At 32.2% G+C, this 16,828-nt stretch overlaps 1 protein-coding gene across 3 annotated transcripts; it reads right to left on the reverse strand.

Moving 5' to 3' along the window:
- Positions 1-8,875: 8,875 nt before the first annotated feature.
- LOC145961651 (uncharacterized) lies at positions 8,876-15,528 on the reverse strand. Of its 3 annotated transcripts, XM_083082081.1 has the most exons (9): positions 15,416-15,528; positions 14,311-14,387; positions 11,585-11,834; positions 11,128-11,403; positions 10,565-10,621; positions 10,335-10,385; positions 9,982-10,229; positions 9,553-9,712; positions 8,876-9,024 (listed from the first exon to the last, which is right to left on the reverse strand). In XM_083082081.1, exons 3-9 carry the CDS (start codon positions 11,784-11,786, stop codon positions 8,918-8,920), a joined length of 1,101 nt encoding a protein of 366 aa, XP_082938207.1. In that variant the 5' UTR covers positions 11,787-11,834; positions 14,311-14,387; positions 15,416-15,528; the 3' UTR covers positions 8,876-8,917. The 3 variants fall into 3 exon arrangements, with proteins under 3 accessions (XP_082938207.1, XP_082938206.1, XP_082938208.1); XM_083082080.1 differs by having other exon boundaries at positions 11,585-14,387; XM_083082082.1 differs by lacking the exon at positions 14,311-14,387 and having other exon boundaries at positions 15,416-15,471.
- Between the last annotated feature and the right edge of the window lie 1,300 nt (positions 15,529-16,828).

Below are 16,828 nucleotides of genomic sequence, written 5' to 3' on the forward strand. Positions count from 1 at the left end.
CCTGTGATCCGACAGGGTCTCGAGCTCGGCGGCCACCCTCCATCCCCTCACCATGCGTAAGGCCGCCGGGGAGGCCCACGTCAAATCGACAATGGACCTCCCCTGCGGTCTCACGCACGTGGCAACGGACCCGACATTGAATAGGGTCAACCCAAGTAACCTTGCCCATTCCCGCAGCGCCTCCCCGCGCCGATCCTCGGACGGGCAGCCCCAACTCCGAGACTCGCCAAGGGATGACGCAGTTATGGGCGAGTTAGCTGCGGGTCCAATCGCCCCCGCGACAGAGCCCAAGGCAAGGGCTACTACTGAGAAAATCGCTGGCTCTTAACGGCCACTCCCCCCCCCCCCCCCCGAGCAAACCAGGGCCGGGGACACCGCATCCCCTCCCAGCAATAGGAGGCGGCGAAAGGGCACCCTCTCCCTCTGCGCGGTGCCACACCGCGATCCACAGGAGGCAACCCCCCGCACCTCCCGCAGGGAATAGGAATGACTATCATCCCCATACCCACGGGAAGGAGCGGTGGGCGCCACTCCCATAGTGAGCATGACGCTCCCTCCGAGTACGTGCCCCTCTTGACTGAGCTTACGCCCATCGCACGTGCTGTTGCGTGCTCCTCGACCAGGCTCGACACCCGTCGCACGCATTGGGCACTCTTAGTTCACCGCCCCCCCCCCCCCCAGGCCGAGACAGCAGCCAATGGCTAACTGAATCGCCCCAAGGGACCGGGAACAGCTTAAGCCTCCCCACCACGACAAGGTGGTGCCCACGGGGGGGTTGACCTAGTTACCTAGCTACAGGAATATGTCACGTTATCTGTACTGAATGCAGGTTATTCATATGATAGCGTGATCCGCCGCATAGGTGGGCTTCAATGAAAAAAGAGGTGAGATGATGCAAAGGTATGCGACGTTATACAGGGTGATTCAAAATAACCCCTGTGTCCCTGAAATGACATATTCTTGAATCAATTCTAAGACGATTTTTCCTTCGGCAAAATTTCGTCCAAAGCTTAGTTTTTGAATTATTAAAGGAAGTAGTTAACGTATGACGGGTCGAATACAAGAGGCAGGCAAGGATGGCGCGATTCACCGTCAGACGCGGGAGCTTACGCGGGGCGCCTGCTGCGATCAGCTGATCGCTATACACATACAGACACACATGCGAACACATACATTCTCTCTCTCTCTCTCTCTCTCTCTCTCTCTCTCTCATTCGCTCACTCACCTGTATATTTTTTTTTTTTTACGAGAGAGGGGAAAATGCATTTTATGCATACACACCAGTCGATCCAGTGAGTTATGTGGGACTCGAGTACCAAGTCGAATTACCAACTCGGTACTCCCTACCCACTAAAAACCCCTCTCTTTTCACGAATTTCCTTTAACACACTGTCCCTCTGACTTCCCGAGATCTGTTTTCACATAACGTTAAAAAATAGTTATTATTACCTTGTTCGATGACTTTTGATGTATTGCTGTAATTGCTTGAAGGAGAAATGAATTTTCCGATAGATCGTACGTTCTCAAATTTAACGTAGATATCGTGTTGCAAAAGACAAGAAATCCACACTAAATTATTAACTGAAAGTTTTTCTTCTTTCATGAACTGTATTCTTTTATAAACTTTAACGTAATCACATTTATTTACTCACTCGATGAGACGAGAAATTTACTAAAGATCCCTAATCACTATTAATCACTGTCGAATAATAACTGTTGGCGATTAAAAATCACTCGATGAAAGAAACACGCGCGGACACGTTACTACACGACACGACGACGCGACAATGCGACGATAATTACTCGGCGACTGCAAGCAGTTTTTTGTCATGGTAGGTTGCGGTATCATATAAAATATTAATATTAAATATTTATTTAAGATAATAGTAAAAGTAATAAATATTTTAAAAACACTTATTTAATCTAATTAATTTTTAAATAGATATCATACGATGTATGGATATCACACACATTCATGATAATAATAATATTAATATGTTAAATGTTTATTATGTTTATCGCATTCTTCAATCGAACACATGATCGCGTTCGATAGCGCCAGTAGTACCTTAACCTACCGCAACCTACCATGACAAAAAACTGCTTGCAGTCGCCGAGTCGTAATTATCGTCGCATTGTCGCGTCGTCGCGTCGTGTAGTAACGTGTCCGCGCGTGTTTCCTTCATCGAGTGATTTTTAATCGCCAACAGTTATTATTCGACAGTGATTAATAGTGATCAGTGATAGAGTCATTAGTAAATTTCTCATCTCATCGAGTGAGTAAATAAATGTGATTACGTTAAAGTTTATAAAAGAATACAGTTCATGAAAGAAGAAAAACTTTCAGTTAATAATTTAGTGTGGATTTCTTGTCTTTTGCAACGTGATATCTACGTTAAATTTGAGAACGTACGATCTATCGGAAAATTCATTTCTCCTTCAAGCAATTACAGCAATACATCAAAAGTCATCGAACAAGGTAATAATAACTATTTTTTGACGTTATGTGAAAACAGATCTCGGGAAGTCAGAGGGACAGTGTGTCAAAGGAAATTCGTGAAAAGAGAGGGGTTTTTAGTGGGTAGGGAGTACCGAGTTGGTAATTCGACTTGGTACTCGAGTCCCACATAACTCACTGGATCGACCGGTGGGTATGCATAAAATGCATATTCCCCTCTCTCGTAAAAAAAAAAAAAAAATTACAGGTGAGTGAGCGAATGAGAGAGAGAGAGACAGACAGACAGACAGACAGACAGACTGATAGACAGACAGACAGACAGACATAGAGAGAATGTATGTGTTCGCATGTGTGTCTGTATGTGTATAGCGACCAGCTGATCGCAGCAGGCGCCCCGCGTAAGCACCCGCGTCTGACGGTGAATCGCGCCACCCTTGCCTGCCTCTTGTATTCGACCCGTCATACGTTAACTACTTCCTTTAATAATTCAAAAACTAAGCTTCGGACGAAATTTTGCCGAAGGAAAAATCGTCTTAGAATTGATTCAAGAATATGTCATTTCAGGGACACAGGGGTTATTTTGAATCACCCTGTAGATGCCATATCGTATAATGAAACAAAAATTGGATCAATTTTTGTAGAACATGGAGAGAGTAATACTGGACTCTCACTTTCATGTCTCCGCAGCCTATGAATCGCACATATATTTCCGCGAGCAAACATTTGCGACGCGTGTATACCCACAAGGTATGGCTCTTTATATGAAGAAATGCTTTTTTGCTGATTTATACAGGGTGGGCCATTTTAATCCGTTCACGGGAATATCTCCTCAGATAGGGGCGATAACGGAAAATGCCTCAGACAAAATTTGTATGGCTTGAAGGGGGCCATAAGATGGTGTCATTGGTTTGACGTTGAAAAGTCGTTTGAAGGTCATGTGAAGGCCACTTTCAATTTTTTAAATCAAATTCCTTTTATTACTTATTCTTGCAGCTTATCTCGACAGCTTTCCAATACACTACAATAAAGTATTTCTTCATTAAGTACTTTTCGAGTTATGAGGCTTGAAATAATTTCTTAATTTTATGTAAACCATAAAATATCTAGTAAATATTCATTTTTCGTTTATCTTACCTAAATACTTTTATGTACAAAATAATGAGAGGACTCAATTGGTGTAAAGAAAAAACATAGTTGTTTTTAAAAAAAATATGTAATTGTTAATTGCAAATTACATTTTTTCTTTCGAAACAATTATGTGTTTTCTTTACACCAATTGATTCCTCTTATTATTTTGTACATAAAAGTATTAAGGTAAGATAATCGAAAAATGAATATTTTACAAGATATTTTACGGTTTATGTAAAATTAAGAAATGATTTCAAGCCTCATAACTCGGAAAATACTTAAGGAAAACTAACTTAATTATAGTGTTTTCAAAAGCTCTGAAACATTTTTCTCTAAATTGCTTCGTTTCCGAGATATAAATTTGTAACACTACGTGGGCCAACCTGTATACATACATATATATATATATACAGGGTGATTCAAAATAACCCCCTGAAATGACATATTCTTGAATCAATTCTAAGACGATTTTTCCTTCGACAAAATTTCGTCCGAAGCTTAGTTTTTGAATTATTAAAGGAAGTAGTTAACGTATGACGGGTCGAATACAAGAGGCAGGCAAGGGTGGCGCGATTCACCGTCAGACGCGGGTGCTTACGCGGGGCGCCTGCTGCGATCAGCTGGACGCTATACACATACAGACACACATGCGAACACATACATTCTCTGTCTGTCTGTCTGTCTGTCTGTCTGTCTGTCTCTGTCTATCTGTCTGTCTGTCTGTCTGTCTGTCTCTCTCTCTCTCTCTCTCTCTCTCTCTCTCTCTCTCTCTCTCTCTCTCTCTCTCTCATTCGCTCACTCACCGGTATTTTTTTTTTTTTTTTTACGAGAGAGGGGAAAATGCATTTTATGCATACCCACCGGTCGATCCAGTGAGTTATGTGGGACTCGAGTACCAAGTCGAATTACCAACTCGGTACTCCCTACCCACTAAAAACCCCTCTCTTTTCACGAATTTCCTTTGATACACTGTCCCTCTGACTTCCCGAGATCTGTTTTCACATAACGTTAAAAAATAGTTATTATTACCTTGTTCGATGACTTTTGATGTATTGCTGTAATTGCTTGAAGGAGAAATGAATTTTCCGATAGATCGTACGTTCTCAAATTTAACGTAGATATCATGTTGTGTTCTTGTCAAAAGACAAGAAATCCACACTAAATTATTAACTGAAAGTTTTTCTTCTTTCATGAACTGTATTCTTTTATAAACTTTAACGTAATCACATTTATTTACTCACTCGATGAGACGAGAAATTTACTAATGACTCTATCACTAATCACTATTAATCACTGTCGAATAATAACTGTTGGCGATTAAAAATCACTCGATGAAAGAAACACGCGCGGACACGTTACTACACGACACGACGACGCGACAATGCGACGATAATTACTCGGCGACTGCAAGCAGTTTTTTGTCATGGTAGGTTGCGGTATCATATAAAATATTAATATTAAATATTTATTTAAGATAATAGTAAAAGTAATAAATATTTTAAAAACACTTATTTAATCTAATTAATTTTTAAATAGATATCATACGATGTATGGATATCACACACATTCATGATAATAATAATATTAATATGTTAAATGTTTATTATGTTTATCGCATTCTTCAATCGAACACATGATCGCGTTCGATAGCGCCAGTAGTACCTTAACCTACCGCAACCTACCATGACAAAAAACTGCTTGCAGTCGCCGAGTCGTAATTATCGTCGCATTGTCGCGTCGTCGCGTCGTGTAGTAACGTGTCCGCGCGTGTTTCCTTCATCGAGTGATTTTTAATCGCCAACAGTTATTATTCGACAGTGATTAATAGTGATCAGTGATAGAGTCATTAGTAAATTTCTCATCTCATCGAGTGAGTAAATAAATGTGATTACGTTAAAGTTTATAAAAGAATACAGTTCATGAAAGAAGAAAAACTTTCAGTTAATAATTTAGTGTGGATTTCTTGTCTTTTGCAACGTGATATCTACGTTAAATTTGAGAACGTACGATCTATCGGAAAATTCATTTCTCCTTCAAGCAATTACAGCAATACATCAAAAGTCATCGAACAAGGTAATAATAACTATTTTTTGACGTTATGTGAAAACAGATCTCGGGAAGTCAGAGGGACAGTGTGTCAAAGGAAATTCGTGAAAAGAGAGGGGTTTTTAGTGGGTAGGGAGTACCGAGTTGGTAATTCGACTTGGTACTCGAGTCCCACATAACTCACTGGATCGACCGGTGGGTATGCATAAAATGCATATTCCCCTCTCTCGTAAAAAAAAAAAAAAAATTACAGGTGAGTGAGCGAATGAGAGAGAGAGAGACAGACAGACAGACAGACAGACAGACTGATAGACAGACAGACAGACAGACATAGAGAGAATGTATGTGTTCGCATGTGTGTCTGTATGTGTATAGCGACCAGCTGATCGCAGCAGGCGCCCCGCGTAAGCACCCGCGTCTGACGGTGAATCGCGCCACCCTTGCCTGTCTCTTGTATTCGACCCGTCATACGTTAACTACTTCCTTTAATAATTCAAAAACTAAGCTTCGGACGAAATTTTGCCGAAGGAAAAATCGTCTTAGAATTGATTCAAGAATATGTCATTTCAGGGACACAGGGGTTATTTTGAATCACCCTGTAGATGCCATATCGTATAATGAAACAAAAATTGGATCAATTTTTGTAGAACATGGAGAGAGTAATACTGGACTCTCACTTTCATGTCTCCGCAGCCTATGAATCGCACATATATTTCCGCGAGCAAACATTTGCGACGCGTGTATACCCACAAGGTATGGCTCTTTATATGAAGAAATGCTTTTTTGCTGATTTATACAGGGTGGGCCATTTTAATCCGTTCACGGGAATATCTCCTCAGATAGGGGCGATAACGGAAAATGCCTCAGACAAAATTTGTATGGCTTGAAGGGGGCCATAAGATGGTGTCATTGGTTTGACGTTGAAAAGTCGTTTGAAGGTCATGTGAAGGCCACTTTCAATTTTTTAAATCAAATTCCTTTTATTACTTATTCTTGCAGCTTATCTCGACAGCTTTCCAATACACTACAATAAAGTATTTCTTCATTAAGTACTTTTCGAGTTATGAGGCTTGAAATAATTTCTTAATTTTATGTAAACCATAAAATATCTAGTAAATATTCATTTTTCGTTTATCTTACCTAAATACTTTTATGTACAAAATAATGAGAGGACTCAATTGGTGTAAAGAAAAAACATAGTTGTTTTTAAAAAAAATATGTAATTGTTAATTGCAAATTACATTTTTTCTTTCGAAACAATTATGTGTTTTCTTTACACCAATTGATTCCTCTTATTATTTTGTACATAAAAGTATTAAGGTAAGATAATCGAAAAATGAATATTTTACAAGATATTTTACGGTTTATGTAAAATTAAGAAATGATTTCAAGCCTCATAACTCGGAAAATACTTAAGGAAAACTAACTTAATTATAGTGTTTTCAAAAGCTCTGAAACATTTTTCTCTAAATTGCTTCGTTTCCGAGATATAAATTTGTAACACTACGTGGGCCAACCTGTATACATACATATATATATATATACAGGGTGATTCAAAATAACCCCCTGAAATGACATATTCTTGAATCAATTCTAAGACGATTTTTCCTTCGACAAAATTTCGTCCGAAGCTTAGTTTTTGAATTATTAAAGGAAGTAGTTAACGTATGACGGGTCGAATACAAGAGGCAGGCAAGGGTGGCGCGATTCACCGTCAGACGCGGGTGCTTACGCGGGGCGCCTGCTGCGATCAGCTGGACGCTATACACATACAGACACACATGCGAACACATACATTCTCTGTCTGTCTGTCTGTCTGTCTGTCTGTCTGTCTCTGTCTATCTGTCTGTCTGTCTGTCTGTCTGTCTCTCTCTCTCTCTCTCTCTCTCTCTCTCTCTCTCTCTCTCTCTCTCTCTCTCTCATTCGCTCACTCACCGGTATTTTTTTTTTTTTTTTTACGAGAGAGGGGAAAATGCATTTTATGCATACCCACCGGTCGATCCAGTGAGTTATGTGGGACTCGAGTACCAAGTCGAATTACCAACTCGGTACTCCCTACCCACTAAAAACCCCTCTCTTTTCACGAATTTCCTTTGATACACTGTCCCTCTGACTTCCCGAGATCTGTTTTCACATAACGTCAAAAAATAGTTATTATTACCTTGTTCGATGACTTTTGATGTATTGCTGTAATTGCTTGAAGGAGAAATGAATTTTCCGATAGATCGTACGTTCTCAAATTTAACGTAGATATCACGTTGCAAAAGACAAGAAATTCACACTAAATTATTAACTGAAAGTTTTTCTTCTTTCATGAACTGTATTCTTTTATAAACTTTAACGTAATCACATTCCCAGTCAGCACAGTAACGTTTTAAAAACGTATTAAAAACATATATACTGGACGTTTCGGACGTATTTAAAACATCCAGATTAGATCGTTGAACGTTTTTAAGACATTTTAAAAATATCCAATGTTACTTTCTTGGACATTCAAAAAATGTCCATTTTAAGTACAAAATAGACCAAAATTGGACCTGTTTCGAACATTAAAAAAACTTTTAAAAATAGGTAGATATGTAGATAAAATATTATTCAATTTTAATGCAAATTAGATTTAACTTGTTAGTAAAACTTGGACAGTATTCATATTTCAATCTTATATTGAAGAGTGTCTTAAAATCCCATTCAACCAATGAAATGGCCGCAGCATTATTTCATTAGTTGAATGAGATTTTATAAGACAATCTTAGAAATAAGATTGAACTATGAATACCGTCCAATGAGTTTTGTTAACAAGTTAATTCTAATTTGCATTAAAATTGAATAATATTTTATCTATATACCTACCTATTTAAAAAAATTCTTTTAATGTTTGAAAGTATTGACTACCGTCCATATTAATGTGTAAAATATTTTAATATCCTACTAAAAAATTAAGTTCCTAATATAGCTTTAACATCAAATTTTAACAAACAAAAAATTCAATATAGTAATTTTTATTATAACATATTACATATTTATTGTGATTATATATTCTTGTAATATTTTTTTTATTATATATTAATAAAACTGTTTTCGAACTTTATATTCTTTATAAAAAATATATATTATATACTCTTATTTATAAGAGTATATAATATATATTTTTTATAAAATATTTTTTATAATATATCTTTATTTATAAAAGAAATAATAAAATTTTTAAACGAAACAAAAATATTCTTTGAATAAATTAAAATAACATTTTAAACGAAATCTCTTTTAAAATTAATTATTTCTTATTTAATTATGTCTTAATTTTCCCCTCTCAGCAGCTCTTCTCAACCATCCTTGGATACATTTTTCCGAATGTTTAGTTGTTTCGCAATATCTTCCTTTCGTTGATGCACCTATTTAAAATAATATCATTAAAATAGAATATTAAAATTATTTTATTTATGCAATTTAACAAAATAATAAGCAAAATAAATTATGCTATGTGTATGATTATATGTTTATTATTTTGAATTATTTGGGAATTGCTAATTTTTTGTAAGAAAGTATTATCAAGAGACATAGTAGTGTCTTATACAAGTAGAATAGGATTGCGTTTCACGCATAATACGCGCCTTTATCTAATTAAATCTAACCTAATAGTATACTATTAGATGCTAGACTATACTATCAGTATACTATTAGATGTAGTATTATGTACTATTTAAATTATATGTGCATATGCATAAAATAGAATGCAGTGAATCAAACGCATGCAAATTTCTAATTTTTGTAAAAATATGAGATAAATTTTTTTACATATTTTAGCTTTTTTCAATAAATTCATTTTTAATGTTTATAATTACAAATTTCAATAATTTGGATTAAAATTTTTTTATTTGAATATTTGTGAAATAATAATTATTTTTTAGAATAATACTCACTTATTAAAACTTTACAAATATTGAGGTCACAGAATGCTTTTTTCTGTTTTCTCCCAAAAAAGCTGTATTTGTCTGCAAGTTTATTTGTCATTATCATTGAAAGTGCTCTTCGAATAAATTCATATCCATTCTTTCCTCCTAGGTTTTGCAATTCATTTATCTAAAAAATAAATAAACGTTGCTTACAAACTAAATATAATTAAAAAATGAAAATAATATATTTTACATGTGAAATGTAATGTGATAAATACGATTTAATTTTTACACACATACTATTTAATATATGTATATATGTATGTGGATGTATGCATGTGTGTAAATATATGTATGTATATGTATAACGTATAATTATTTTTAATTTAAATTAATTATGACATATTAATAAAATAAGTAAAAATAGTAATATTATAGACTTCAAAGTTTAATTACCGCATTAGTAATTTCATTTTCATTTTCCAGAATAAGTTCCACTGTCTGAAGTTCTTCTTCGGTTTGAAGGGGAAAATTTAAATCTTTATTATTAAATATTGAAATTATTTGTTCTTTTTCTTTGTTAGCATTTGTTTGCTGAGAGACATTTTTTAGGTTCAATTTAATATCTTTGACTTCAGATAATATATCAGTGACCGCACTTCGTATTAAATAATTTTGGGCCACTAAATTTTTAACAGTCTTTTCTGAAAAAAATTATTTTAATTTATATTTAATTTTATTATTATATTGAAATTTATTGTCAATATGTATGTGTATATTGTGTGTAATGTTTATATCATATGTATTACCATCAAGTTTCTTACTACTGCAACAACTGCATGTTGAATTGCATGAAGCACCTATAAAAAAATACATCACATAACAATTTCTCATAAATTTATTTTTAAATAAAAATGTTTAATTTTCTATTATTAGTTTGCCCGTTGACAATGTCTCTCAAAATTATTTTTATGAATATGTATAAGACTATAAAATGACGAAACTTATAAAATACACTTACTATATAAAATACACTTACTTTGTAGTGTTGTATCATAACTTGTCGAAGCAACATCTTTATCAAAAATTGAATTATCTGTAAAAAGAAGAATTTTAGAAATATAAAATATAATATATATGTCTGAGTAAAAATAAGTAATAATAATGGTAAATGATCCCGCGAGTGCTTCCTTTTTATAGTAATTTTTGAGGGCGTGTAAAATTTCGGGGCGGGAATACCTCAAGTTTTCTGACGTATTTGTTTGGGCCTATGTTCAAAAATGTTTATGACATTATTGACAAACGGTTTTGTTTATCGGCCGGCCTTTTTCATCGCAAGCCGGAAAATTGTTGTATCGCGAGAACGGTTCTGTTTGTCGGTCGGTCTTTTTGTCGCCGATTGGAAGAGTATTATATATATATATATATATATATATATATATATGTTTAATCTTGAAAGGAAGAAACGTGAAGCCGACAGGACGTAACAATATATATATATATATATATATATATATATATATATATATATATATGAAATATAATATGCACAAATATTAATCAAAATATGTAATTAAATGTTATTAATATGTAACAACTTACTATTTTCTATATTATATGATGTAATCTTTTTGGGAGAATTATACTTTGATTTAAAATTTTCTGCTCCAATATTTTCCTTCTCCTGCTCCAATATTTTAGTTTTTCTTTTTAATTTTGGTGGTTGTGGTAATGAAAGGAAACTTTCTTCTGTTGATGAGGAGGAAGATAATATTTTTTGAATTCTTATTCTTTTAGAACTATCTTCTGCTTCACTAGTATTTAGATCACTTGTAAACTCAGCGATACGCGCTTTCGAGCGTGCCTTAGAATAGTCATCTAAAAATATTGTAAAATTGAATCTTTTTATTTTATTGCATTTGCTTTATATGTAATCATATCAAAACTAGTAAATTGTTTTAAAAACTTAAATATTTATTTTAAAAAAGTAAAATAAAACTCAAAGAAACAGTAAACAGTAAAACTCAGTACATATATTACTTTAAATGTAAAAACTTACTGAAAGTAGAATTTCTAAAGTTCTTAATTTTATACTTAGGCCAGCATGTATTTAAAGGCTCGTGCTTTCGTATTGCACACATTAACTTTTCCCGCGAATATGTAGGCCAATAACAAAATTGTCCTTGTATCCATATTGAAGGTATTGCTTCCACAGTAGAGTCCTCTTCGAATTGCACTACGGTCCACGTTTGTTCGCACATCTTTCTTTTCAGTATATAAAATTCCTCTCCCTTTATATATTCCTTTCCCTTTACATATAAACCATAGACAACCCATATTAGAAATTTCCAGCAAGCGACACAAATATCATTCTTTTTTCAAATCCAGTGACCAAGAAAGATAAAATAATTTAATAACAAAGAAAAAGGGATAGATTAAAAATAATCGTCATTGACTCTCTTTCTCTTTAATCAACATATTGTACACAATGCAGCGCATATTTATTTCAATTTCATAAAGAGCATACGACATTTGTTAATAGAAAATTATAAAATGAAATCAGAATAATCTTTACAACTATATATAAATTGAAAATATTTAGATTTAAAATTAAAAAACAGTTTTATGAAAAAAGAACAAAATTATTAAAAACACGAAACTATTCTTTTATAATTTATAGAATTTTTTTTCTTAGAAAAATATGCATAATAGTAATTATTAGTATACTAATATTAACAATTAAATATTTGCATGTATTAATGGAAATACTACATGCTTTTCGTCCCAATTTAATATTACACATTTAAATGAAATATCTGCTACATCAAATATTTCGAGAGGACCAACATTGTCAACAGCAAAGATTCCGATCTCTTTTGATTCACAAGGACGCGTATAAAAATTTTCTACGACCAAAAACTTTCTACCAATAAACTTAAATTCATTATTGTAATAGACAATATTTTTAATTAAGATTATGTCTCCATTGATAAGAGTGCAACAATTATTAGGATGAGCTATACACAACATACAATCTTGTAAAATAATTCTTTTAAATTGTTTACAAATGTTCAAGTTGATAGTCGGACCATTAGAATGCTCTTTTTCATAAATAGGATATTTTTTACTTGTTATATTTACTATTTTAGCTGAATGTAAATTTTGTTCGCTTTTCCTTTTAATTATTTGAGCTAACGGTTTTTCACCTTTACGGATAGATTTTAAAATAGTTTGTAAGTAGTTTTCGAACGGAAAGGCACTAAAATTGTCTAACGGACCATGAATTTTAACATCTTCAGAAAGATGCAATAAATTATGAACATTATGAGATATATTTTCTGCACCGTATAAAATTTTAAATGTGTTTACAAAATACAAAAGAAGATTAGAAGCATAATTAATAAAATGTGAATATTTTGGACACGTTAATATAATTATTGCAACATGTAAACTAAGAAAATTTATATATCTATCATTGTTTAATATTTTTCTAAGAACAACAGGGCCAGTATAAAACAAAAATTGTCTGAATTCAGTAGCTTTCCATCTTTTTGCTTCGAGTAATGATCGAGGTTTACGATTAAATTCTATTGGTATATTTTTGGCTTGACTAATTAAATTAGAAGTTATATTTGCAATATTTTGATGTGATAATTTTGTAGACGGTTTTCCAAAACACCATAAATTTACTATTAGTTTTTTTACAACTCCAAGACAAATTAGGTGCATGTAATCTAAAGGAAAAGATTTAATCATATCAAGACCAGGAATCTGCTCTAATATGCTAGTGCCGTTGTGATGTTCTTCTTGGATTTTTGTTCTATAGCAAGTATCTGTTCTTAAATGTAAATTATTTGTATTGGAAAAGCAAACACGATTATTAATATAAACTCCTTTTTCATAACATTTAGTACATGAATAAAAACCCGTATGACCGATTGTGTAGGTAATATAACTTTTTGCTACTGCATCACATACAAAATGAGAAATTTTCACAGAATAATGTTTAGTATCGATAATCATGCCAGTATTAATAACATTTGATACATCTTTAACAAAATCATTTAAATAAGAATTAGCGTTTTTAGGTTTTTGATAACCATGATAAATACCAATCATTTCTACAGTACCATGATGTTTGACAAGCCGACATAAAATAGGATAAACTTGACTTCCAGAACTTTTTGCTAGCGGCAAACCATCTATATTAATTGCAAGTTCTATCATTCCGTTATTTTTAAAAAAGTCATTTGAAGAATATATAAGATTTTTTATACAATTTTCTACACCAAAATGATAATATTGACCAGGTTCAATAACTTTGCTCACAATTGTACGACAAGTTCCTAAAAGAGTTCGAGCATCAGTGGGTAATTTGGGAATATGAGATTTTAATAATTTTAATAAATCATTTAATGCTGTATGTGAAATATTATGCTGTAATGACCACTGTATAAGATGTAATTGTATGTCTTCTTCTAAATTATTGTTTTCTTCAGTAGTGTCATGAAACTTATTTATATCAAAGTTGACTAATTGTAAATCTGAAGAAAATGAAAGATTTTCATCTGATTCATAATTCAATAATAGATCTGATTCTAAAGTGCTATGTTCAAAAAGTTCTGGCTGTGAGCTATTTTCAGAGACATTTGTATTCAGTTCAAAACAGAATCTTTTTGTGACAATTTCAGAACGATTACTTGAAAAAGATTCTTCTTGGGAAGTCTTTCTCTTTGCTCTCATATAATGTTTCTTAATTTCTGACATTATTCTCACTAGACTTACACAATATACTTATCTTCAGTACAGATGAGTGATGAGTGATGAATATGAAATGATAGAATAGTAAAGATGACATAAAGCTAAAAAAAAATAAAATTTACATTAAACAATTTAAACTTATAATTTTAATTTTGTAACTTATATTATTCAAATAAAACTAGCAATTTATTAAGTTTTATTTAAAGTTTTATTTAAAGTTTTATTTGAAATTTTATCTAGCAATAAAATGAGATACTTGTTTAGAATTACTTATTTATCTCTTTCAATAAAATGTTTATTCGATGTTTCTTTGTTTGTAAAAAAAAGAAACAATAAATTATTGCCACTTGACAATAGGCAAATAGTCAAATATATAAGCTTAAGATTAAAAAATCTTCTTAACAATATAGAAATTATTTTGATTTTAAAATAATAATGTGCCATAGCACGTATATAAAATTATATATATAATTTTATATTATATCATATGCATATAATGTGAAATATATTAGTGCAATATTTTATGTAAAACAAAATCTGTTCTTCATTATATACTCACAATGCTTATCAAGAAATGGGATTTTAACTTCTACGCAAAAGAAAATTGATTATGCTTTCATCAAAGTAATAAATTTTCTTTTGCATAGAAGTTGAAATTCTATTAGAATATTATATAATCACAGTTTTTGATTACATTGTAAACATATATATGTGAAGTAGTCCTGTTTTACATGATAAGTTGCAAACTTATATAAATCTACAATATAAATTTCACTTATAACGTAAGCTGCTTACTGCTACAAGCAAAACGATATTTATAATTGTAAGATTTACATATATTTGCAACTTTGTACATATATATAATATATATGTGCATAAAATAACACCTTTATATTATTTTAATAAAGTATATTATACATAAATTTTATTTTTATATCAGTATCACCACCGACGAGATATAATAGTATCTCGTCGGTGGTATCACAGATTTTCTAACCTTAAAAGTATTACTATTTTTATAGTTTAAAATATCGTCTCTTCTTCAAGCAATGTTATATACTTTTTTACAGTATGTTGTATCTAAAAATATTATAATTAATAATATGTATTAATATTATTTATTCCTTACCGTTAAAAACGAAAAATACCAGATAATAACTGTTGCAGACACAATGACACAGCACTCCAGGGTTTTAAGGGCGTGTTCCAAAATTCACTGCCAGCGCTGAAAATCTATAGTTCACGTTATGAATATTATATATTTTCAGCGCTGGCAGTGAATTTTGGAACATAACCTAAGTGGTAAAGCAGTGATGCCAACGCAGTATATACTTGTGTAGTACGCATTCACGCTTCTGTGCATATATACATATACGACAAAGCAGAATATGGCATCACTGGACTAAAATTTCTTCTCGCGCAGACGCTCCACATATTATAGCAGCTAGTGAAATCCAAAAATACTGTACAACGAATAAACTTGAAATTATAATTATTAAAATATTTTTAGTGTGAAAAATATTTTCAATGTTGTTATAATTTAATAAACAAAACAATATATTTTTTTTAGCAAATATATTAAGAAAATTTGATCTGCTAGTAGATATTTTATCGTCTCAAAGATGTCTTAGGAATGTCTTCTGGACATTATTTGGATGTGCGTGCTGTCTGATTTTTTTTATCCATTATTTTTATCGATTTAGACTACACTCTGATTAGAGTATCTCTATTAGATATCAAAGAAAATTGATAAATGTTTCACACAAACAATCATAAATTTTTTGAACAAAAATTTTTGTATATATATAATACATTAAATGGACATTTTTAAAACGTGTAATTATAAATATATTTTGGATGTCTATTAATGTATGTTTTTAAAACGTTCATATTATATCCATGGATCTTTGGACTAAATAAAAACCAAAATTGGATGTCCATTGGATATTTGGTGCTGTCTGGGTTTATTTACTCACTCGATGAGACGAGAAATTTACTAAAGACTCTATCCCTAATCACTATTAATCACTGTCGAATAATAACTGTTGGCGATTAAAAATCACTCGATGAAAGAAACACGCGCGGACACGTTACTACACGACGCGACGACGCGACAATGCGACGATAATTACGACTCGGCGACTGCAAGCAGTTTTTTGTCATGGTAGGTTGCGGTAGGTTAAGGTACTACTGGCGCTATCGAACGCGATCATGTGTTCGATTGAAGAATGCGATAAACATAATAAACATTTAACATATTAATATTATTATTATCATGAATGTGTGTGATATCCATACATCGTATGATATCTATTTAAAAATTAATTAGATTAAATAAGTGTTTTTAAAATATTTATTACTTTTACTATTATCATATAAAATATTAATATTAAATATTTATTTAACTATTTTATCTATTTATTTATCTATTGCACCTATTTATTTTTAACTATTTATTATCAATGATCGAAAATCGGTCATTGATAATAAATAGTTAAAAATAAATAGATGAAATAGATAAATGAAAACATATTAATTAATC

The sequence above is a fragment of the Camponotus vicinus genome, unplaced genomic scaffold (assembly GCF_025532165.1).
Source record: "Camponotus vicinus isolate PSW18456_S1 unplaced genomic scaffold, iyCamVici1.0 SCAF_11, whole genome shotgun sequence".
Lineage (NCBI taxonomy): Eukaryota > Metazoa > Arthropoda > Insecta > Hymenoptera > Formicidae > Camponotus > Camponotus vicinus.